General features: G+C 36.7%; 2 protein-coding genes across 2 annotated transcripts; both read right to left on the bottom strand.

The window, feature by feature from the left end:
- Positions 1 to 1287: 1287 nt before the first annotated feature.
- akirin1 (akirin 1) lies at positions 1288 to 12037 on the bottom strand. The gene is made up of 5 exons (XM_038276351.1): positions 11653 to 12037; positions 4483 to 4629; positions 3797 to 3925; positions 1912 to 1983; positions 1288 to 1825 (listed from the first exon to the last, which is right to left on the bottom strand). The coding sequence occupies exons 1-5, from the start codon at positions 11855 to 11857 to the stop codon at positions 1815 to 1817; spliced, it is 564 nt and encodes a 187-aa protein (XP_038132279.1). The 5' UTR covers positions 11858 to 12037; the 3' UTR covers positions 1288 to 1814.
- A 3913-nt stretch (positions 12038 to 15950) lies between these two features.
- On the bottom strand, positions 15951 to 24740 carry cnr2 (cannabinoid receptor 2). Its single transcript, XM_038276423.1, has 4 exons — positions 24634 to 24740; positions 18099 to 18138; positions 17943 to 17999; positions 15951 to 17185 (listed from the first exon to the last, which is right to left on the bottom strand). Exons 3-4 carry the CDS (start codon positions 17977 to 17979, stop codon positions 16116 to 16118), a joined length of 1107 nt encoding a protein of 368 aa, XP_038132351.1. The 5' UTR covers positions 17980 to 17999; positions 18099 to 18138; positions 24634 to 24740; the 3' UTR covers positions 15951 to 16115.
- Positions 24741 to 26548: the final 1808 nt, after the last annotated feature.

Here is a 26548-nt window from a genome sequence, read left to right as displayed (position 1 = left end):
AGTCAAGGTTTCCATGGGGAGCATTTTTCTCTGGGGACATTTCTATCAAATCACAACACTGAAGAATCCCCCTGGTTGCCATTAAAAAGCCCAATCTATGTGAGAGATAAAATAACTGCAATAGTCATAGTTTAAAGCATATTGTCCCGACAGCCAGGAATTTTATATTCACAGGTGAAACAATATCATGGCCCATCAATTCCTTATTTTGTTTTTTCAGTCATTTATCGAAACTATACCAAATCATAAAGACAACACTTGAGGTCATCCTCCAGTTTATATTTTAATGCATAGCCTATTCTATATATCTTTAGACAGTGCCCTTCCCCTGGGATTATTGACGTCTTGTTCGAAACAACATGGAATAAAAATTGATCAGTTGAGCGATACAAATATAGAGGACATTCCATGACTTTAAAATGATACAATTGTGTTTAGGAACAAATAAATTAGTAGACATAGCTGTTCCACCCCATCATTACTTGTAGAGCCGTAAGAGACTTAGGTAGGCTTCAGTGAGCTCATCACATACCGACAGTGGGATTGTTGATCCATTCCTGAAGACAAAACTTCCCCATAAGCTCCTTTATTCACATTACCGTAGATGTTTTTTTGTTTTAACCTGTAAACGGCACCCTTCAAGTCTGACCAGATTCTCTTGGCTGGAAGTCTGGACTTTGACTGTACCACTCACATTTGTTTCCTCTTCAACCCTCAAGTGTTTTGGTAGCAGTAAGTTTCCGCTGATTGTTCTAGTTGGTAAATCTCCGCCTTATTTTCAACTCACAGGCAGGCAGACTGACAGGTTTTGCTAAAGAATACCCCTGTATGCAGCACCAACAACCTTTATGACGATTCAGATGAGTTTCCTGCTGCAAAATAAAAAAAATGTCCCCACAGCATTATGCTGCCATCTTTACGTTTCACTGAGATTAGACCACTCCAGACCAATTTTTAAAACCTCCAAAGTGGGCTATGAAAGTAAACACAGAGGGGCACTGCCACTGGAGGACAAGTGAAGGGGTTCAGTTGGGTTTGGTTAGGCTGGAGGAAAGTGTCAGTCAATTTAAAATGACTACATTTCAAATGTAGCATCCACAATAAAGAAACTAGAAACTTCTGAACTCAGACCTGTATCAAGCTGAACTGATTTAACAAATGGGAACATTTACTGCACAACCTACCTGTAGATCCATTCAGACAATTTTTAGGCAAAATATTGCAGAATTAAACAAGTTTACATGAAAATGTTTAAAAGAAAATTTGTAATTATAAGAGAAAGAATCCATTTAGACCAATTTTAATCACCGAACTTTTATTGTTTTTCTTTAAAAGGGAGAAAAATCCACATTCTCAGGAAAAGTGTTTTGAGGTGAGGCAGGTCAAAGAGGGAGAGAAAAGTGAAACATGGTAAGAAAGCAGGAGCCTTTGAATACAGCTGCTGGGAGGTTATACAGCATAATCACACAAGCCAATAAGCGTTTTCTACAGCGCCATCAAGAGATCGTTATGTTTTATTTTGAAACAAACATCTGCTTTTTCAGGATGTCTGGTGGAAGGATGTTAACAGCAAAAAGAAGAAGAAAATAAAAGCGGGCATCGTACAGAGTTCTAATTATTTGGCCAGCAGCAATAGTTTTTAAAGTAAGAAACTAATTTTGGATTAAAAACTGGATAAACAATGGCACCCAAAATGAGCGTGAAGAGGGGAAAGGGAGGGAGAGGCTAGGGAAATAAAATTGAAATCAACAGGAAGGAGGCAGAAGAAGAGCAGCCATCATGTGAGAGGAAGCCAGGATCACATTGATGTGAGCTCAGGAGACATCTGAAACAGATCAAATTAATCACATTAGATCACCAGCTTCAAGAAAATTGATGCACTGCAAACTCTGTCAAGGAAATGCTCCTTACAACTTGCAGGCCGGGCTCCGTATCTTCGCATGATCTGGTCTTGCGTGAATTTCACAAAAGATTCATATTGTTCTGAAAATAGAGAGAAAGAAGTTCATTTAAGTTTAAGACCTCAAAAGTACAAACTTGATTTAAGGCATAGCTAGGGCTGCAACTAGCGATTATTTGGCAAATCGATTATTTTTTGAATAATTAATTAATAATTGGATAGCCAAAGATTCTTCAAAGAATTTTTACAAAATTAAACCAGATGAAACTCAAAACTTTTCATATATATATATATATATATATATATATATATATATATATATATATATATATATATATATATATATATATATATATATAGTATAATTGGTGTAATTAATGCTCTAATTAAGTAATCGATTACTTAACTGACGATTGTTTCATTAATTGATTCATCAAGATTAATCCGATTGTTTCAGCCCTTGCAATAGCATTCATATGAAAGTATTTTGTATCCATTATTTTAATAAATCTTTTCATTTATAACAATTAACACAAAAATCTTGTGTTGTATCATTTCATATGGGATCAATAAAGTGTTTTTGGAACTGAATCTGGCTAAAAGTTGCCTTAAGCCAGTGGTTCCCAAAGTGGGGGGCGCGCCCCCTAGGGGGGGCGCAATGCCATTGCAGGGGGGGCGCGGGAAGCGGTATGGATGAATGAAGAAAAAAAAAAAAAAAAAAAAAAAAAAAAAAAAACAGCGCTTGCTTGACTGAGCATAATGGACAGTTGTGGCACTGCAACCCAGATTTGAGAAGATCTACAGCAAAAAGCAGGCTTACTACAGCCACTGAAAAGATGGGAGGATTAAAGTACAAAGTAAAAACTCTCAGGGAGCTGTTCAATGTTTTCACTCCATTTTGCACAGAGGCTTTTTTAATGTATAGATTATAGCAAAGTTAAATATTGTTACAAATAAAAAAAAAGAAATATGTTTAAAATAACACAGACAACAAAGAATCCTCTTCTAATCTACATTATAGAACTATGAAAAAAATACAGTTACACAAAAGTGTTCCACTGTAAAGATGGTGTAGTTTGTTTTGTTGCAACCTGAAGTGTGAAATAAACTTCAGTGGAGTTTGAAAACAAAATATGTGTATATATTTATTATATCAGGTTGAACGATGTGTGTGCCCAGTTTATTCTTTTTTTTTTTTTTTTTTTGGGGGGGGGGGGGGGGGGGGGGTTGTTTAGGGGGGAGGGGGGTGGGGGTGCGTGATGGGGGGGCGCGGAGATGTTATTGTAATCCAAAGGGGGGCCCAGAAGAAAATCTTTGGGAACCACTGCCTTAAGCCAAGATGTGATGTTCATAACATCTTTTTCAACAGAAAAGAAAAAGAAAATTACTATTAACAATTTAAATACATTTAACAGGCTATAACTCAATTGAAAAAGTCTCTAAAACCAGCAGCACAAAAAGACTACAGTGCCTAGAAAAATGGTCATGCTCCTGGAATCTTATTTTAGCATTACTACCATAAACATTCATGTATGCAATAAATTGTCATTATAGGATCATTGTTAAAATCCAAAGTAAATGCTTAGATCAAGTGCCTTTTGCAGCAAGACCACCAGTAAACCTAAGAGGCTGCATCTCTGCCAGCTTCTGACATTTAGACACAAAATGTATACCTGCCAAATTGTTATGAACTGAACTACGCCTTACACACACCTTCCTAAACAGGCAAATTTGGACCCATGCCCACATGTTTAATTCATTTTCGACTTAAAAAAAATAATCTATAATTTTCCTTCCATTACCCAGTGATTCACAACTTTGTTGTTCACTCTAATGTTAGTTAAAAAAAAAAATGTATCATTGATCATACTCTTTCAGACATGATTCATGGTTTACCTGCGAGTTTTGTGTTAAGGATCTGTTCGTACTCCTCCCGGATCTTCTCCTCATGGTCTTTAAGCAGGCGCTCACACAGGTAGCTGACCTGCCTCAGTGTGAACGAGGGTTGGTCCTTTCTTGAGGCACCTGTGAAGGAAAAAAGATATCAGCCAAAACAGGGATAGAGCCTTTAAAAGCTGCCAAGTCAAGGACAGGATTAGTGTCAAGCCAGGTGCAAGTTTATAGCTTTCCTTTCTGATGAACAGAGACATGTGGTGCAGATGCTGGAACCATCTCAGCACCTCCAGTAACTCTGTAAATCTGAAATGGAGCTAGGTTTCCCTTAGTGATTTATCACTTTGCGATCTCTGAGGTGTGCAGCAAGTCGGGTACAATAAATTGTAGGTAAAATCAACATGGTGGGTGGCAGCATCTCGGATGGGGTAAAAACAGCTCTGTCATGATAGAAAACAAGGCTGCCAAGCAAAGAGGCTTAAATTACATCTACAATTATCTGGCCAACATTTTAACTTTTTTAATTGCCCAAATGTAGCACACAGTCCTACGATATATCCTCTAAACTACCGCTCTCCTTTAAGGTTGACGATTCCTTCAATAATACCAACATTAATACTTGTGTACAAGTAATAACTACGACTACTTCCTGTTGATCAGTTAGGTCAGGTATTAGCAGAAAGTCGTACCAGGTGGGGAGCTAGGAGCGTTGAGGGGGGTACTGGGGCTGGGGGTGTCGGTGGAGCTGCAGGCCTCAGACTGGTTAAAGGCCCCCTCCAGCTGCCGTCGCCTCTGAATTCGGTTGTACCCCTGGCGGAGGTTCTGGAAGATTTGCTCTGGAAAAGGAGAACAGAGACAGTCAAAAGAAGAAAAAAAAAAGGAAGAAAAACATACATGGAAACTAGGAATTTAACCATTAGTTACAATCTTTGACGCATATTCTTTTTATCGTAACATGAGGCATGTTTAAACAACGCCGAAGGTCTTCCAGATTAAACGAGACTGTTACAGGAAAGCCCAATCCTCAGACCTACTTATGACAAACTACAACACTGCCAACTTCCTGCATTCTCTCAAAAAACAAAACATTTACAGACAGGAAGCAGAGCTGTAGAATAAACACTGATGGTTTGACAGCTGTAACCAAAACAAACAGCTGACCTGAAACACATTTTATGAACTGGTGAATGTTTCATTTTCACTTCTTTATTCAACTTGACATTCAGACTTAAAGTTGGCTGGAAGGCTTTCATCAACTCCTATTTTAGTTCTTTGGTAGCTGTTTGAATGCAATTATTATTCTTTAAACAAGCAGTGACTGGTTCAGCTAACACAGCAGTGTGGGAAAAACACAGCCGATAACCCAAATGCAGAAGGCGAACTTTATCTTTCTCAGTAGTTTGTGTACATGGTGCAACTCTATCTTGAGGACTGTGCCTCATTTATCTTGGGTGGAGAGACAAACAGAGGGAGCCATCATGTCATTGCTGCAACCTGTTCAAAAGCTGCATTAATAGTAACAGGGTATTAAATCACCATCTTTTTTTCAGTAGAGGCTTCATTAACAAATACTTTTCTCATTTGGGTAAAGCTGTTACATGGGGAGATGCAACCTGATCAATTAAAGTGACTTTTCTAGGATAAGAAAAGTCTTTAGCTCCAAAATTACTGAGGGAGTACACACCTAGATGGAAAGACATGTTTTATCTTCCACCCTTTAGGGCTGAACAGTTTTAGAGAATCATGGGATGAAGATACGCCACAATAGGGATGCTAGATTATGCAAAAAATGATGATCATTAATATTTTACACAGAAATTAAGATCTCAGGTATTTAACAATTATTCATAAACGTAACATGAAATTACTGAACACTAACACGTTTTTTTAAACAGTGTTATCTTTTGGATGACAAACATTTTAGAAAACAAACTAGTTTCTCCAGTGGGAGACAAATTAACTCACTTTTTGTCTTCACAACATATCCCCTAGAATTTTTTATAAGGGTGGTGGGAGGAGGTAATGTTTAATTATAAATACAAGGGGAATGGGAAATTATTTTCTTAACTGCTGCAGTGGCCATGATGCCTCCATGGGTCTGGAGGACCTAGGTCACTGAAAAAAGAAAACCAGCCATTTCAAATGTAAGATTTAAAATCAGGCAATTTGAAATCCAATTTGAAAATTTATGACTAATTGAATTATGTTTGTACATTTGATTTTAGGGATGCATGATATAATGTACATTTGATTTTAGGGATGCATGATATAATCGGCCCCTTATCGGCATCGGCCTGTATCGACCTTAAAACTGAATATCGGACATCGGCCACCCCACCGATATTTAACCCGATATATGATCAGCTTCTGAGTTTCTAAAGTCTAAAAAAAAAAAAAAAAAATACTATTTCTTCTTTTTCCTCAAAAACTTCTTTTTTACAGACTTAAAAACTTCTAAAGATGAGGGAAAAAATATTGATACATTAAAATATCACAATATCTTCATATGCTGATATATTGCCATTTAAAAACACCATATCAATCTCTTTTGCTAATAAAATATTGCTATATGTCATCGTTATGCTACAAAATCCCCCAAAAATTCACGAAATGTTGCCAAATTTTTTATGTTGATATATTGACGCGGTATTGATCTATTTTACTAACAAAATCTCACAAGAATTTGCAAAATATCACGAGAGTTTGTAACAGAACGATGAAATTTCATGAGATTTTGAAAGTAAAATAGATCGATACTGCGTTTTTAAAAATCTATTTGATATCAGCATATGAAAATATATTTGAGTATATTATTTTTCAAAGTGTCAGAAATGGATAACAAAACTGCTATTTTCAATGACTACTGATTTTTGTCCAGCTTTAACATCAGTATCGATATCAGCCAAAATCCCAATATCATGCATCCCTATTTGATTTAATAATCTATTATTAGATAGTGGATTTTAAAAATATATCTTTAAATCTTATTTAAAAATGGAAATATCTTTTGCTAATAATGCTAGTTATTTTTATACTGTTCTATAAAAAAAAATGCTTAAATTTGCTGTATTCATTCATATTTACATTCAAGGGTTTAACCTCAGCCAGCCAATGTCCCAGTCATGCTGGGGCAGTAAGATTCTTCATATTTTTCTGTAATACACTAGTATTGGTACTCCATATTGGCTGATACAACACAAGTATCAGCATATTATCAGAACTGAAAAAACGGTATCGGGACATCTTCAGCTGCTGCTGCTACTGGCAAAGCTCAGTCACATTACATCTGATATCTGTGCAACATTTCTGCCAGGGTTAGCCTCTCAGATGGTAATAAAGAGGAAAATAACCTCTACAACAGAGCACTGTGATGCAAGGGCTGTTTGATCTGCAAAAGAAAGCAGTGTGAGTAAACTGAAGGAGCAAAAGATAATCAGATAATTTCATTTTTATAACTGTTAAAAACCCAAATCATAATCAAGATTAAAATATGAATGTTCACCCAGACCTACATGACATATGTCTATTTGCTTCTTTTTCCATTTCTAATCTGTGCTACCTACACTACATAACCAATAAAAAGTTAGGTAGGTAAATGTTACCATGTGTAAGTAGACATCTGACAGTATAAAATCCTGATGGTACGATTACTGAAATCAAAAATATCACAGTATCGTGATTACAGCTCAGTTTCTGAAATGCCTTGAAAAAGAGAAAGGAATGCCTGCTAAATTTCTCAGCCGATGTACTAAAAACTGAATGGTATAGTTTATAACAAATTCCAGATTTGTTTTGGAAATTTGTTATCAATTTCATCACTGAGATATTAAATTGATCTATTTTTTTAGACAATCAGCAATGCTCGGAAATCAGTCGAGGCCAGCTGGTCATAATGAAAACCACAGATTTCAAGCGCCTGTCAATGTTTTTAGCACGTGCTAGCAAAACGTCTTTCTTTTAAATAAAAACCTGTTCAGAAAGGTTCCTTGGTCTTAATTATCTTCCCCATTTTCTTTTAGGACTGCTTTACATACAGAAAACGCTTGACTGACCAGAGACAGAAAATATGCTGTTTGAGATGCTCCCCTCATTCCTCCATCTTACAACCTGAACCTGTAGAGCAACAGGTGAGCACGGGGGAGGGGTAGTGCTGCTGCAGCTGCTCACAACCTGAAAACTCTGGTGAGACTTAAAATTAAAATGTTTATACTCCCAAACCGGCATGATCAAAAAAATCACTTCAGTAATTTTTAAACCACAGCTATTTTACAATGGGTATACCTTGAATGCCATAACCAACCGGTGTCTGGGTGTGAGAATCTGGAATACATAATTCAACTAGAATGCACTTAAAGCAGGGTATGATTCATTGCACAGATAGACACTGTGAAAAGCCATATTTGTGATACATTTTCAGTCCTTTTCCTTACTGCTGGTCCATCTGAGAGGAAAAAAAAAAATCACTGTTTCTTCAATTGCATATCATGTTGAATTCAATGCTGACTACCAACTGCTTTACAACTAGCACCGGTTGACAGAAATAACAATAATACAACCAGATGAAGCTCTCTGAGGCATGTTGTAACAGGAGAAGCAACAAAGTGGGCCTCAGCAAAATTGTTAAGCTAACCAAAGCAGGGCCTTATGGGCAGGACAGTGAGAAAACAAAGCTTGGTCATTTTACTATCATCTCACTCCTAAGGGTTTGTGCATTTTGATGAAAGGTTTCAGGTTTAGTAGCCTTCTAACAGTGTTTTGTTAAACTGTAGTTAAACCAGCTCTGTAAAAAAATCAGTACAGAGATAACTAAATAAAAACTTCAAATTTTTTTTCCTTTCTTAAACAGAAGAGCAGGAAACATTTTTCCCAGAAAAGTTAACCTCTTATGGGGATCCAACTCCATCTATAAAAGTAAAGAGTTGTAGTTTAAAAAGTAGAATGGAGAAGATTCGTTTATATGTTGAAACATCCCTCTTTTGAGTTTCAAGATCCTCTACAAGCCTCCCCCACATAAACATTTCTTTAACGAGTAAACCTATCTTCAAAGTTTTTGTGAGCACACTAGGCTGGAAAGAAAGACTGCTGACCTTTTCCCAAATGTGAAACTGCCCTCATTAGACAAAATTCACATCACAAAGGTAGGTTTACACCAGAACTTCTATGCTGCAATGCACTAAACTGAAGCATAGTACCAGGCATCTACAAACATGACTTCATCCAGGCAGATTTTGTACTTTATTTTAATTCCAACAGGTGCAATGAAATCTAAAACTCATAAGGGTGAGCTCAAGGTGGTGAAACTACTGGTGACAAAATAGACCAACTACTAAGGATGAAAAAATATAAACATTTGAAGCAGTAATGGAAACAAGGAAACGTATGCAACTGGAGAATAACAGAGGTTCTCAACATGGGGCGTTTTTTGAGAAAGCTGCAGTTAAAGACCCAAAGATTAAATGTAGGAAGCCTGGAGGATTTCTTCATCACTCCCTGAAAGAATAGTGCTTACTTTCTTTGCTTGTTTTTGTCTCTCTGTATTTGAGCATTAGGGCAACAACAATTAATTTGGAAAAACAAGTGGATACTTAAATGTTAGGCAACAATAATAATAATAATAATAATAATAACGATTGTGCTTCAAATAAAGAACTTTATGTTGACCAAATTGTTAGTCAACATTATCTTTACAAACAACAATTTGAAAAAACGAAAAGTTAACTTTAAGAGTTGCGTAAAACTGTGGCTAACACGAGCAGCCTTTTTTTCCTCTCAAATTGCTTTTAAGGAAAGTACCTTTAAACAAAGATTCTGCTTTCATCAGCTAAAGAGGTTTGCTAATGGTTTTTTTTTTATCATTACCATAATATGAGTAAGTTGAATATAAAATAATAAGCCTGACTAGTACAAATGATATGCTTAGAGGGACAAAAAATTATAATGTATTGGTATAGATCACCCCATCACTACTTAAACCAGCAAATGCAAAATGATGACTAATGTGAAATTCTATCAGATATACACATGCTCCCCCTTACTTTATGGAACAAGGGTTGATTGTTTTTTTTATAAAAGACGAAGTAGCATTAAATTGCTATAAATTGCTAGATGAAGAGGGTCCCAAGGTCACCCAGTAATAACCTATTGGAAATTAAAAAAAAAGGGCACAAATGATCCAGCTGAACTGCAATAGAGAGCTCCCACTAATTGGCTGGTGTTCACTTGTGCACTATGCACCCATCCAAGACTTACACAATGAGTGACAAACAAAGGGACCAAATAATGCATTCCAGCTCTATGGAAAGAAAGAAATGACTGTGGTTCATAACAGTAGCATAATGCTGGAGCCAAGGAACATTATTCATGCGGATTCAAATTAAAGTTTAATGACATGCTGGGTAACATTTCTTTTTATTTTTTTCTGACCCGATACATACACAGTTAGGTTATTCAACTGTGTGTTTTATTTGATGATGTTGCAGCTTTGCAAACTTCTACGGTATAACGCTTTCACTGAACTCTTTATAAAAAGCTTTGACGTATTCTCGAGAGAAATAAACATTTCCGAATTTCAATGTTAACTCTAGATCGGAGATCTTCAACAGGGGGTCAAGAGAGGAACTGCAATTTTTTTCCACTAATTGAGATGTCTTTAAATACACATTAACATGAATTCAACACACTGTGGTAAACATAAGTGGAGGCAGAAGATATTTTTCTGTCATCAATGTACACATTCAATGAGACACAGAAGCTCTTTCAAGCTCATTCACAACACCTGTCCCATCAACGAGGAATCGGAATCAGAAATACATTAATAATCCCAGGGCAAAATTACTTTTGTTACATGATTCCATCTGTAAAATAGTTACTATAGGGGCAGTTTGATATAACACAATTTCATACAATATTTAATTAGGGGGTCCCCGCTCATCTCGCCATCAGTTTGGGGGTCCTTGGCCTGGAAAAGGTTGAGGAACTCTGCTCTAGATTATGACCACTATAAATAGAATAACTACAATTTTATATTATTTTTAAATTATTTGTTGCTGCAAGTTTATCGGAGTATAATATCTTTCATTATATTGGGCTTATGCTAATTACCAAAAAATAAATAAATCAATAAATTGATCTTTGACATGATACATATGAATTTAAAAACCTGCTATGCATGATCTGTTTATGAAGCTGGCACGTGGAACAGTATTTTTTTTTTTTTTTTCAATCCAACAATAAACCTTTTTAGGTTAAAAAACAAAACATAAAACAAAAGGTCAAACAATTTAAAATAAAATCAAGGACTGTTGTGATTACTTTTTGGGGGCAGATTTCCTCACATTCAAGCCCTGTTGAAAAGGTTTCAAGGCTTGTTTCGTGCCCAAACAGTTGGTGATAAAGCATAGGCCGTTTAAAAAAAACAACAAAAAAACTTTAAATTGTAAAGACGAAACATTCAGTTGTCTGGTACCACTGGAAAGGATGCAGCAAAGCTGATAAAAGTTGTGTTTATAAAACAGTCATAACACAGGATTTTAAATATCAAGCAAAGGCAATAATTACCCTAACAAATCAACATTAGCCAGGGTAAGCTAACACAGCAGAGTATTAGAAGCTGGCAAAACGCCACTAACCAAACGCTATGAACTTACTTTTACTTTTATTCTAAAATGCAAGGTGTTAACAATAAATGCGACCACATGCGAGCGAACATCCCTTAACGAGATTCCCATTCTTGACATTAGCCGAGGCCGGCTAACGTTTAGCCTCCAACCCCCATTCTGATTCTTCCTCTCCACCCAAACCCCCTCCCCCCATGACACCCACCCTGAACCGGAGAAAATACGTTTGATACAGCTGCATACCTGGAGTAAGCCTGTGTTCGCCTCCGATGGGCTGAGGAGAAACCGAGTGACCCGGGCTATCCACTGGAGTACGGAGGTTGCATCTTTGCGGGGACGGAGTGGTCGGAGTCCCCGGTAGTGGGTTGCACCTTCTCCGCTTGGGAGACTGGGGACTGAGGAGGGCCTCAAACTCCATCGACCGCTTTAACGTCGCGCCGCAAGCCATGTTGGCTAAAACAAACCGAGAAGGTAGCAGTAGAGAGAGAAAAAACACCCGCAGTTATGGGGTTTATCGCTGCCTTTAAAAATGTTTCCTTGAATTACTCGTTTGCGTTTCTTCTCCTCCACAACACGCACTTTCGGCTCGGAGTAGTAACAGCCGACGCTGCCTGCCTACTGAATTTTTAAATCGTCACAATGGTGGGTCGTACCACTGCACGAAAAGAGGGTGTATTTGAAATTGTTATAATTTTAATGTATATTACATAGCATTCTTACTTATAAAAATTGTATATACACGCCTAAAAGATATTGTAAAATAGCCCCCCATCAATAAAACCGCCTCTCCTTTTTTATATCGCATTTTATAATTTCACTTCCGGTCCTTTGGTCCCCGGTAATGTTGTTTACTCTTCCAGTTGAACTTAAATGCAGGGTTCATGAGACGTCTGGTGGATGCGATGAAGTAGGGAAAAAAAGAAAAAGATCAATTAAATACCTACGTATTATATTGGAAATTAAAGGATCATAATCGGAAAGAGCCGAATTTGTTGGTGGAAAATATATAATGCGCAAGCATTACAACAGAGTTAGACTGAGTTGGGCTGAATAAGGAAACTGGGAAAAGCTTAAATGTATGATTTTTAAATTACTTGATGTCACTGATTTATTAGAAGCATTAGAAAAAAATTTACAAAATAGGAAATATCATTCTAACCACTTTTTAAAAACGAGTACAAATTATCGTGTGAATCTTGATTAAGGATTCAGTTAGAAAATAGAATGTGAACTATTTTTTGATTAAATAAATGTATCTCTGTCATTCCGTTTTACTATTTAGGATTTTGCACAGGATAATTGAGAAGTCTACGTAAAATAAGCCTGATCTTCGGCTTCTTGGGTGGACGCCATATAACTTACTTTGGCAAAATCCAATCCGCTATATTGTTTAGGTGTTTTCTCTATCTAAAATGGGTATCATTATATCAGGAAGTTAACTTGACACCATAACACGTTTTATGTTTTGGCCTAAAAACTGGAATGAGCTGAAATTAGGTTTTAAAATTAGACATTCTATCTCCCCAGCTTAAGGGACATTGAGCCTACAGATAAAAAAAACCCCTCAAAAAATGCAAATTAACAAGATCACACAGGCTAAAATTAGACAAAAGAATCAAAAAGGTTAAGAAGAATTACCATAAAGAGATTAGATTTTATTAAAAACAAGACTTTCAGTTGTGAAAATTGGCAAAAATGATAAGTGCGGTGTAGGTGCCTTTTTCCATAATAGGAAGATTCTTGCCACATTGTTATATCTGCACTGTTTTTGATTATCCAAGTATTTCCAATATAATACTTCACTCCCTTTAAGGAAAACGCTGATTTTACTACCTCTTGACCATCTGTGAAGAAATAAATGGTGTATTTTATGTTTCTGATTCCGAACATATTATTATGCTATACTTTAGTAAAAAGGAAAGCAAAATGGGTAGCAAGAAGGTTTGGGGTTCGATTTCCGGCCGGGGGTCTTTCTTTATGGTGTTTGCATGTTCTCCCTGAGCATGCAAACTCCAGCTTACTCCCACAGTCCAAAAGCATGGCTGTTAGGTTAACTGGCTTCTCTAAATGTGAGTGTGTGCATGAATGGTTGTTTATCTCTGTGTAGCCCTGCAATGGTGTACCCAGCCTCTCGCCTGTCGATAGCTGGAGCTTAAAAATACTAAATATCAGAACTGTTTTTGAATGGTTCACTTAATTACTTTGTGAAAACAACTCTTTGAGAGTATATAGAATATGTAATAATGCAAACACAATATTGCACAAATTTGTATCGATATGTTAGATAATTTCTGAAAGCAGAAAGGCTAAAACAGTTCTGTTCACAAGCCATGTGGATTTGAAACTAAGGGATGTTAAACAGATGTTTTGAACCGGCTGTATTTTAACTGTAGCCAATAATCCAAAATAAACAAACTTTATTATTATTCAGATACAACATGCTTTGTGGATATTGTAACTCTTAAAAAACAGTTTTTCTGTAAAGGTTCTCATGTCTGTGCTTGCATACATGTGCCCCATTTGATGTAGCACTTTGGTGAGATAAATTTGGTGAGCATTTTATTAAAAAAACTGTTATGTGCCTTAACCTTTTGTGAGGAAGTTGCACTCATGTGCAGATATAACAGGCAATCCAGAAAGTCCTACTTTCCGCGTAAAGTAACTAAATACATTCAGTTTGAGAGATGGAGAGAACAACATATTTGTCTCTTCCCTGTATGGGAATCCAACTTAAAATGTCAAAAAATAATTTAGTGAGATACAGAATATGTATTAAAATGAAACAATGCAATCAGATTTTCAAGTAAACAGATTTTGATTTACTAATGTCCAAAAAAGAAAACCAAAAATTGATCTAAAACTGTTCCCTCTTTAAAAAAAATGCCTACTAAAACATTTTTCTATGACATAGGTTTATTGTTTTGATTCTGCAAGAAGGTTTTGCTCAATTTTCATCAGCAAGAATTACATTTCTGTCACTGGAGGTTTGTAGATGTACTCTCAGTGAAATTACATAGCTAGAAGATATTTATTTTCTAACAAAAAGCCACCACATTAAGAATAATTGTTCTATGTCTAATATTACCCTTACAAAAAATAGAAAGAAGAAAAGCGTTTATTTCAATCAGCTTTGAACATCTCTGGCTTATACAAAAATTAATATTAACTCTCGTCAATAACAGTATGCTTCTGCTTTGTTTCCATTGTGGTTAGATTTGATTGCACAAAATATCTTTATCTTTGAAGTGAAGAACTCTGCAGCTCATCCAAAGTTACAATGGATATCTCGAATTCACTTATTTACACACATCAGTTTTAGTGGACAGTATACCAGATGTTGGTAGCTGTTTACAGTTGTTCCATATTCTTTTCAGTGTGGAAATCTAATAAAGACAACCTGTTACAACTTTAAACTTTAGTATAACTTCGTACCAGACTTGTTTGGTGTGTTTGTAGACCTTCATGATGCTTGCCTCAGAACCATCCACACAACTGCTGACTATACACTAAGATTGAACTATGCACCCATCATCTTCATTTACTAGATTTTGTGATGGTTAAAGGCAGTTGTTTGTACTGGACTTTTTCTTAGGTAATCAAGGCAAAATAATGTTTATTCCCTCATAAGCATGGTTCGCATTCCCATATATCCAATATTAATAAAACAAGAACAATTAAATGTCCCATACAGTTCTTAAAGTCGTAGGGAAGCCGCCGTTCCAATGGTTGCAGTTCCAAATTCTCCCGAGTGGTGCCTTACTTTACACGAGTGAATAAAGTGAATGTGATTGGTCGATTATCAAGGGGGCGGGATTGTTGTGGCAGAAGGTTCGCAAGCACGTTTGGTTGTGGCCGATGTCTCGGAAGCATCTTGCTAACCAGTTAGCAACTTAGTGCTAGTGATGGAAAATTAAATTGGGACCAAGTAGCACTTAGTAATGCTAATACTAAGGAATGCTATGGACAGCGGAAACATGCAAGAGGACAGTTTGAGGTCGGAGGTCGTGGATGAGTCTCCTCCGTCATACATTTTTTATTTAGAAGAGGAAAGTGCGGACAAAGATGTTGTGGAAGAGGATGCCAGGGCAGCAGAAGCTTCATTTGGTGTCGAAGGCTTACAGCCGTATGTTTGACCCCTTGCCTCACAACCCCACCAGTTCTGTTAGCTCTACACCTGCTGAAGATACAGATGTCCATCCCTGTGAACACTGGGACGGAACTCGATGGCAAAGTAAATTATTCTTATTTATTATTTCAACCGTTGCGTATATTAGCTGCGACATATGAATCAAGATGCTATGACCAAAAAAAATATGATTGACAGATGACTGTTAATATATGATTCGCTGAATTTAGGTGTTCAAGCTGACATATAACTAACTGGCCTGCATAAAATAACAAAACAAAAAAAATACAGATTTTAAAACAGGATTTTTTTAAATATAAATCTTCTAACTTTTGGGACAGTATGGTCTGATAAAGAATACATTTATATACATGCTTAAACCAGAATGACTTTAAGTATTTTATAAGAAAAAAGGTAAAAGTTTCTTTTTTTATTATACTTGTCATTTATATATCAAAGACACAGAAATCATGATGTCATTATAAAGGTTTTACAGACATTCTCCACCAACAGCCCATTGCCATTAAACTTTTAATCCATCTGAGTTTCTTTTTTTCATTTTAGTGGTCCCTTTTGTTTTTTAACCCTGCTGATTGTTCACTATCTCAGAGATGGAGTCAAGTCGAGTTGTCATTGCCAGCGCATCGTCGTCAGATTCTGCAGGACAGTTGTCTTCTGTCGTCTGCAGTGTGGGATTTAAGGCTTTGGTAGATTTCAGACACTTGCCAAAGCCACACAGCCTTTGTAGAGACTGCAGCAGAGCCAGTCTTAACTCTCTGCACCGCAGGGCATAAAGCAACGGGTTGACTGCAGAGTTGACCAAGCAGAGGGTGCCGCAAAAGGCAAAAGCCCTCTTTTGGGTATGATTCAGGATCATAGAGACATCAACCAGCATGAAGGAGAGTACAGGGAGCCAGCTTCCCACCAGTATGAGGAGAATTAACCCAAAAGTACGAGCCAGCCTGATATCCATCCTCATCCGGGCCTGACCTTTACCTGCTGCCCCCTGGAGGTTGTTCATGGAGGATGCGTGACGATGGGCTTTCCAGAGGATCAGAGCGTAGGCCACCAAAATTAGTGCAAGCAGCACCAGAATAAAGCTAGTCCAACAGGTCAGGTAGCCCTTGCTGATGTAGGGGAACAAGCTTGAGCAGGGTGTTCTTACTTCTGGGCACCTCCAGCCCATGAGTGGTAAGAAAGAGATGAAGATAGTGATGCTCCAGAGAACCAGGAGACTCAGCAGGGCCCTTCGTCGGGTCAGCAGGACCTTGTAGCTAGATGCTTGGTGGATGCAGAGGTATCGGTCCAGAGCAGTCAGCAGTAAGCTCCCAACTGAGCAAGTGAAAGCCATGGTAACGCCTCCCAACTTAAACAGATATGCAGTCGGACCGTCACAGCGTTGGAACAGATGAAAGTCCAGGAAACTGATGGTGAAGAAGCAGCTGGCGAAAACATCTGCCAGAGCAAGGCTGCCAATGAACAGGTAGGAGGGCCTCTTTCTCAGCGTCACTGAGGTGGCAATAAGCCCAAGCACAAGAACGTTCTCCATCAGTGTTGCTGGGCCAGCCAGCAAACAAATGGTGCCAATGGCTTTCTTCTCCGGCTCTGTCAGCACCATGTAGTCCTCCAGAATTTTACAAGACGTGTTGTCTGGAAGAGAAAAAATAACACAACAGCTTCTCATAAAATTGGAAAATGTAAATCTTAAGAAAAATGAAATACCTTCAAAACAGGAAGTACTTGACCGACTGGATTTATTCTTTTAAGGATTTATTTCTTGCAGTTTGGATAATTATGGCTTACAAAAAATGAAACACGAATTTCATCATCCCGATAAAATTGAATCTTGTTAAACTGTTGAATATGGTGTCACTGTAGCTAATTAACCAAAAACAACTGCAAAGGTTTCCTTAGCCACTAATGGTCCCTGAGTCTGGGAAGATTAGAGACACGCAATCTCAGCATCAGAGATAACTTGATACCAAAGCAACCCCTGACTTCCATTACACAGCAATGCCACAGGCGGATTACCTTCATACTATGATGTAGTAAGAGACCCAACCAAGTATTGAGTACATACACCCTAGATGACAAAAAACATCCCTTTGAATCAGATATTTCTACTCTATTTGAACTGATCTTAGTTAATATTCCAGTTATTCCAATACCAAATTTTGAAGTTTATGAAAGTGTAAGCCAAAACAGTAAACACAAACAGAATACACTTAAATATGTAACAGTATGGGATAAATATATGTAATATATTAAAGAACCACTTTTCATACTGAATTATTTAAATGAAAATGGCTTTGTCACTGAGAAGAACTTATTAGTAGTTGAATAATCCCTGATTCATAGTAAATGTGGAGCCATTCCATTAACTTTAAGTTCACTTAAATTAACATACCTTTTGGTGATGTGGTCAATCCTTCTGTGTTCCCCATTTTATATGTCAGGCTCTGATCTATAACATATTCAAGACACTGATGATTATCTAAAGCAAGAAGTCCTTACATATCTTTATATTTCTAAATAGCATTTTGAGCAGATTAAAAATATTTACCTTAAGAATTTTACATCAGGCTGACCACAACAGGAACATCCTGTGGGAAAATAAATAAAAATGAGAATGTGGTTGCTCATTCCTTCATGTTCAATATTTATTCTAGATTCAGGAGCTTATACAGTATGAGGCATAATATGAGAGTGGAGTGAAGATTCATTTAGAGGCAATGGCATACAGACACGGCTCATCACATTGTCAGATGTCCAGGCTTCATACCTTGCTTTTGTTTTTCCGAATAACTTAAATGCCCTCTCAATGTGGCTCTTGGGAGTGGTGGCCCAGTGGTTAGGGAGAGCTTTGAATCCTGAGGTTCTGAGTTTGAGCCCCACTCTCACAGACTGCCACCCTAGGTCCCTGAGCAAGACTCTTAATTCCACAGTGTCAATGTCAGCCCTATGCACCCCAAGAGGATGGGTTAAATGCAGAGAGTGAATTTTGTTGCTCTTTACTTGTGACAGTTTAGTGACAAAAATAATAATGAGCTGGAGTATCCCACAGAATAGTGGGATAATCTTGATTATAGTTTACATCTCTTTGTGTCCTGATAGCCAAAATTTCCACTATGTTATCAATGAATTCATATGGATCTATCAAATTTAAACATAATATGAGTCCCTTAGTTTTTTTCTGTCCTTGAATTTTCTTTATTTACAATGAAATAGCTCAGCCACTGTAAAATAATAGGAACACTGCTTTCATATTGTAAATGACTGAGATAAGAACAAGACTCCAAATAAAGGTTTTCAACTTCTGTCTTCTCTGTTTTTATCTTGGAATATACAAGTATTTCAGAAAATACTGTGACTGTCATGTCCTCCATTTTAACAGAATATTGCTGCAAAGCTTTGAATCAGATAATAATAAATATTACAGTTTGTCCCATTTAAATATCTCTCATAAGATACAGTAGTTGGTTGCCTAAATAGTTAAAATACAAATTTATATCTGCTGAAGAGCAGAGCTTTGTTTTCTGGATTGATGGCACAATTTCAGCTTTGCAGATTTTATATTCAAAACTGTAACTTTTTTATTATTATCATGTCTAATTGTTTTAGCTTACACTGTTGTAATTTTGTCTGTTTCAAAATTATATGTTAGAACAAGCTGGTCAAACCTTTAGGAGCGGCTTTAGTTCTTTTAAAAATTCAAATTGAAACTAAGTAACACCCTCCAGGAATCTCAATTCAACCAATTTGCCATTATGACCATGTGCCATATATTGTGTTGCCAAAATAGCCCTGACCCAATGAGGTATGGATTATTCTACATTTCCTCTAGAATCTCTGTAGACGATCTTAAGAAAAATAATTATTCATAAAATGATGGACAAACCCTGACCAACCTCTTCATCAGACTGTTATACAACAGAATGTATTCAGTCAGAGGCTTCTCCAGAACTTCTGCCACAGGAGATCCTTGTCTAAAGGATCATCTGGAAAAAACATCCATCCATTTTCTGACACTCTTTATACCGAGTGGGGTGCAGGTGCCTACTTCCAGCTGTCTACAGGCGAGAGACACCCTGGACAGGTCGCCAGTCCTTCGCAGGGCAACACAGAGACAAACAGGAATAACAACCATTCACACTCACACCTTAGGAGAATTTAGAGAAGCCAATTAACCTAAAAGCCATGTTTTTGGACTGTGGGAGGAAGCCAGAGTACCCGGAGAGAACCCACGCATGCTCAGGGAGAACATGCGTGGGTTCTCTCCATGCAGAAAGATCCCGGGCCGGGAATTGAACCTGCAAGGCAGCAGTGCTAGCCACTGCGCAACTGAGCAGTCCTGCAAAAAACATGTTGAAAAAAAGACACACAATTATAACAATATATAGTTCAAATTTGGGATATATAAACGGCCTGTTTAAAAAAGAAAGCTTTGAAATGCTTCTTAAAAGAGTCCACACAGTCAACTAAGCATAGCAGCTGGTGTAGACTGTTCACAGCGGTGCCATGGAGTGAAAGGCTTAATGTTAGCAGTAGATACTTTAGATCCTACAAGTTTCAAGGTGAGGGATGTATGACTTTGACTTTCTTACACAGGATGAGACTTCAGACTTTAAATTATTTCACTGTTGTGCCCTACAAGCATTTCTTGAATGAATTGCACTTCCTGGTAGGATGCATCCATGAAAGGGTGTACATGGTCAGTGCTTAGGCTTCCAAAATGTGTCACAGGAAATTCTAAAAAACAGGACTCACGGTTTCCCAACAGAACATCCCACTGCCTCATCTGTTAGATACACTTGACCATTTATCTGATCCAAAACTGGATTGCCACTATGACTGGTCAGCTGCTAAGTACTCTCCAAATGAGATGCACTTATTCTTTTTCTCTCAGCTTAACTTCATCAGCAGTTTAAAATTCAACCGCTGAATTGGACCTAAACACACATGTGTATCATGACCACCATTCCTTGTCTGATTATGTTAGACACTGATCGATGCATGTCTACACTGATCGATGCATGTCTACAAAAAACACAGCTTTTTTTCTGTCTTCTATGAGAAAAGTTTGATAATAACTAAGTTCAAATAAAGCCCTCTTAAATCTCCCATCCTTTAGTGATAGAAACTTCAAACTATTATCACTTTTCTGACAAAACAGAAAACAAGCAAAAACACCTAAATACACCTAAATGTCTACAATGAGATGGTTGAGAAAGTGTTAAACCCTTTCAACAAATACCTTTTCTAGCACTATTTGATCCATTTTCAGATTGCAAAGGTTCAGTGGGAGACATCTGTTAGATGAGGTTAAAAAAAATCCCTCCATCCTGGTCCCTCCATCCATCGTCTCCGCGATGGATGGAGGGACCAGGGGCACGATGGTGCCTATTGCTGGCAGTTTATGAGCAAGAGGCAGGATACACCCTGGACAATTCACCAGTCTGTCGCAGGACAACACAGAGGCACACAAAGACACACAACTATGCACACACTGACACCTAAGAACAATTTAGAAAAGCCAATTGTATAATAGTATTGTAATAGTCGTGTTTTTGGACTCTGGGAGGAAGCCAGAGTACCCAGAGAGAACCCATGCATGCATGGGGCGAACATGGAGACTCCATGCAGAAATACCCCAGGCCGGGAATCGAACTTCCTCTCTGCAAGGCAACTGTGCTCCCTAATTTAAGGGAAAAATGCCCATTATAAAAACAGGTTATTTCTCTAAATTTGATAAGATGTAAACTATTTAGAAAAACTGACTCGGGTTAAAAACCAACACTGAAAGAGCTCCAGACATTTCCAAGTACTGGTAGTGTTATACATGTGATTATAAAAGCCCCTTTCCAATTGTAAGGACGTTCAGCCAGTACCTTAATGTCTTATTGGAAAGTAACATGAGGAAATTTGGAAATTAATCAATTGCTCATTTTTAAGACAAGCCTGCAGTGTTGATAAAACCACTGAAAGTCCCCAAAATATACAAATTTCAAAGCAAGGACTTGTGGTGGAAAACTCACTGTATTCTCATGATGGCTCTACTAAAGACATTTTCTGTAACCTCTAAGGAGATTGTGTTACAGTTACATCTGGCGTAATGACATATTTCACATCACTAAAACACCACACTGAAGAAAAATTTCCTCAAATCAAACAGAGGTTGTGGTCAGGGTGGTGAAGGTTAAACATGTCCAAACTGTTCAGATGTGAGCTAGAAAGGAGAAGAAGGGGAAACACTTTAATGAAGTTGATATTTTTGATGTACGGTTTAAAATAACTGTTGAAGGTGTGGATATGCTCTATAGTTGTTCATACAGCTAAGAAAGACTTTCATGAATGATGAGTAACTTAAGTCTTTCATCTGGTGACTCGATTACTTCTTGTTCGTCCTTATACAACTTATTCATTTCTGGTATGATACAGATATTCCAGCTTTGAGTACAATATGATACAATATCATCACAGATTATACATACAGCTTTTAATGTATTTGTGGTGTGTTAGAAAAAGCTTGATCAAATTATGTTACTTAAACAAAGAACAATAGTGAACATTAGTTATTAACCTATGGGTTATAAATTTAAAGCAGAATTGGATTAAAATGCATCTATCAGCATACTTATAATGGAAATCTTAGATGCAGGGCTGGTATCTGAGCGAAAGTAATACTGGATTGGGACACCCCTAAAATTCCCTTCCATTTATTTTTAGTTTTTACTTGCACATTTTACCCTTCTTGTTAGTCTCTTACCGTAGGGATATTTGGTTTGAAAAAAATATTTACAAAGGTTGATCTATTTGTTTAGACAGGCTCTTTGTCTATTTTTTCTTTAAATAAAACAGTAATAATGAATCTTGGCCTGACCTCTAGCACCATCATCAGACCAAACTATTAACTTCTAGTTTAGTCATTCTAAATCTACTGAGAATGATAAAGACGAATTATTAATTATACCTATCAAAGCCGGACTCATTGTTAAATATTAGACCACAAAAAAAAAAAAAAAACCTCTGCTTGCTCAATAAACTATCATGAAGGACCATCTGTAGAGCAGGGATTCCAGGCGTCTGCTTTAGAGAGGCCAACTGTATACCAGACCATGTAATTTGGGCCACATCCGGTGTGCTTGGTGACTTAGGCAGAAAATGTGCAGGATGTTTTCAATGCATAGGAGCTGACTGGACGAGATATAATCGAATATGTGGTTCTGTGGTAACAATTATCAGTCTCATACATTCACGTGTGATTTGTCACAGCACACTTTTTTTGGCCAGGAGTTTTTTAAGTCCTGGTCAAATTTTGCAATAAAAAAGTAAGTATAGCTAAGTAGAGTTTTGTTTCTAATTAGGTTTAAGCTAACTGTCAAACGTTTTGAGACATCAACCCACCAAGTTTCAGGTTCTGTAGTTTTTCAAATCCAATAAAAATCTTGAAATGGAAGAAATGTATCTGGTAAAGTTACCACAAACTGAAAGATTTGCACAAAGATTACTTTTTAATTGTACATAAAAATTTGTTTTCAATTCCAAGCCGTGCTGCATTAATAAAGCCAGATTAACTCATAAAAGCTGGTGCTATTAATTCCTACAGGTGTTCCAACATTGTAAAGTGCCTTGAGATGACATGTGTTGTGAATTTGGCGCTATATAAATAAACTGAATTGAATTGAATTGAATTTCTTTATTGCGTACAACTCCCTCTTTCTGCATAAATGCAGTGTAAAAACACGTGGTACCATTCTCTCTTGTGCATCATTTAAATAGTATCATAAGGAAGAAAACGGTGTGCTGTAAACTATCTGCAAAGATAATTAAATATGGAAGAGATTTTGTTTTATCCTTTTTAAAATTACAAAGAGAAGCAAGGCGTTGAAACTACAGTTTTCTTCAGAACAAATGGCACGCAGAAACTAGGGGAAAGAGTGACAGGAAGAGGCTGGCAGACCAAATGCCACAACTCTGAGCTGACAGCTCCAATCAAAGCTTTAATATTAGTTAGGGTAAGAAAGTCTCAAGTTCTAATGTGAAGAAAGATTTTGAGCTGCAGGTTTGACAGGAAGAGTTGCGGGTTCAAATCTTTGCTAAAATGTCAAAACATGACTAAGAGGCTTGCCTGGGCCATGACACACTGACATTTAACTCCCATAAAAAAAAAAAACTTTTGCAACAGATTTACGAAAACTCTAAGGTATATATAATTATTCCATTATTTCTGTTTTAACTTACATTTCTTTAACTATGCTTTTATGCAATGGCCTACTTCACTGAATTATTTGCAAGAAAAATGTTAACATGTTCTATAAAACCTTTGACCCATAGTGTATAGCTATCGCCATACTGTTCCGGATGGTTTTTGCATGCATTAAAGAATTTTTTTTTCTTCCTTTATGTCTTAGATTTGACCAAAAGGACCTATGGGTGCAAAGTGCTACGAAATGTATTAGGTTCAAAACGTCAAGTTACCGTAAAGTAAATAAATGAAACATCTTTCATGCATCCTGCTACCAAATATATAGATAAAGTTTATAGGTGGTTTGCAGGAATACTATCAGTAGATAAAACATTATCCGTGAAGTTCATGCTTTATACATTTCAGTTCAATTTTATTTATGCTGCGCCAATTCATCACACACACCATCTCAAAGGACTTTACAGATGCTCTTGTAGAGTAATACATTATAAAAAGCAGAAATTACTTTCTTAAACCTCAAAATGCTCATGTTACACAAGCTATGTTCCTTTAAAGGACATTATTGACTAATATGAGGTTCTTGTAAGAAGCACTAATTCTTTCAAAAGATACTTTAGCATTTACGACTATTTCTAGAAGGACATTTACATAGACAGTTTTAGCTATTCTAATGTAATCAAGAACACATAGAAGAATTCACATTTTATTGTTACTTAAGGGGGATAGAACTACGAATAACTGTTATCAACAGTAAACAGGACTATAATAATAAAGAAACATTAAGGCAGCATTAAAGTATTTAGAAAGAACAATAAAAATCAGACAATATTACTTTTCAATCGGTGTCAGGCAAAACCTAAACACTGTAAAACAGAGCCTTTAAGATGCTTACCTTAATATTTTTTCCCTTTTGAAAACCTGAAAATGGTTCTATTTGATGTTCCCGGTGACACTAGCAACAGGACTAAACAAACATGACAGTGGCGTGTGAGAGTGGAGATGATAAGGGGGGTGGCTGTGGTGACAGAAGTGAAAGAAGGGAGGTACGAAGAGAGAGAGAGAGATGAAAGACAAGACATTCAGATGTAAAGAGTCTGCAGTTGGATTCTGGTTATTAAACTAAAATAAAGGATATCAACATAATTCACTATTGAATTACTATACTATGCTTACTAAAATCATCACATTTCTCTAATGATTATCATATTTATAGAATTTTTAGAAATACAGCCAGGAAGGCAAACAAAAGCTTGTTTGTTGGTTTGCAAATTAACAATTAAGCAAGATGGACTTAAGGTAGTGTAAACTAACTAAAGTTAGTCATGCATATTTGAATCATGCAATACTTTGCATCTACTATAGGCAGCAAAAATGCATTTCAGGTAACATCATCTTTTGGGTATTTTAACTTGTAACTTCAAAGCACCAATATTTGCAAAGTTGTATGTTCTACCGTAGAAAGTATTTGGAAACATTTTTATTCTTAAGAACGGGAATTGGACTTTTTTTTCTTTTTTTAAATCGGCACAGATTCTTAAATCGAAAGTAGATTGATATGTAATGAAATACAATATATTGCATTCCAAAAGTAAATGTGATATTTTAAATTAAGAAACGGTATAATACAAAGAAAATTTCAATAGGGGGAAACAATACACAACCCCTAATTTATTTAAATGCTGCCTTAATAAAGAAATTGGACGTTTGCTTTGTCCATCTTTAGATGTAAGCTGTTTTGCTTAGAATTTAGGTCTTTTAATCTAGATTTGGTCTCTTGGGTAAAAAAAAAATAAATAAATAATAAGGAAAGATCATTATTTCTATAACAAATTAATCACAAACCTGAGGCAATCCAGATAAATTACAAACCTAATTTTTGCCTGTCAGGTTAGTGGGAAGAATGTTAAATAGCTCAGTTCTCATTAAACCAGCAAATACAGCAAAAAAAATGGGTCAAAAGTATAAATCTGATGATAGATTTATCAAAAAGAAATATATATATACATCGGGGGGGGGGGGGGGGGGGGGGGTTGCTTTTTTAAAAAAAACAACAAAATATTAGACTAATAACGTGGAGCTCAAAGCTTGGCCTTCTTCAGTGACTCAAGAGATGAAGCAGACCAGAAGACAGAAAATGCAATTAGGAGCTGCAATAAGATTTCCTCTTTGTCGCTGTCCATCCAGGTGGAGCGTAAACACAACAGACAACAGGGCAGACTAAAGCCAGTAATGTTCAATTATTTGTTAGATTACATCATGATGTTACATAACCCCACTTTTAGAAATCTCTGGACACTGGCATCGGGGACCAGCCTTACAACTTCAGATTGATTCAGCTTGAATCCATTAATCAGATTTCCTCTCCTCATTTCCAGATAGCCAGACCTTAGAGCGACACTATCAGATCAATGATGTGAAAACAGAGGAAATCAAATGACACATCAGAGACAAAATGTGATTATGAACTGGTAAAGACTGCAACTGTGCTGGATTATTCTCCGTTTTGTGTTGTTTTTATATTTTGTGGATACAGAGCATGAAAAACAATAATTTTTTTAGGTTTATGCATCCAACAAATAAAGTATCATAAAATCCAATGTTTTCTTTTAAAACTTGATCCAATTAAGACTTAAAGGAGCTTTTATTTGTTATTTGCATACTCAAAGTCTCTATTTTGTACTTTCCAGTGGGGTTATTTCTATAGTTGCTGAGTTTCCCACCACAGTCCAAAAGACGCTTATTAGTTTTACTAGAGATACATCTGGCATGGTAGCACTATGCCATAAGGCTGCACATCCATGACGTAA

Source organism: Cyprinodon tularosa, unplaced genomic scaffold (genome assembly GCF_016077235.1).
Source record: "Cyprinodon tularosa strain WSP-4 unplaced genomic scaffold, ASM1607723v1 ctg124, whole genome shotgun sequence".
Classification (NCBI taxonomy): Eukaryota; Metazoa; Chordata; class Actinopteri; order Cyprinodontiformes; family Cyprinodontidae; genus Cyprinodon; species Cyprinodon tularosa.
This window is presented reverse-complemented; position numbering and strand designations above follow the sequence as displayed.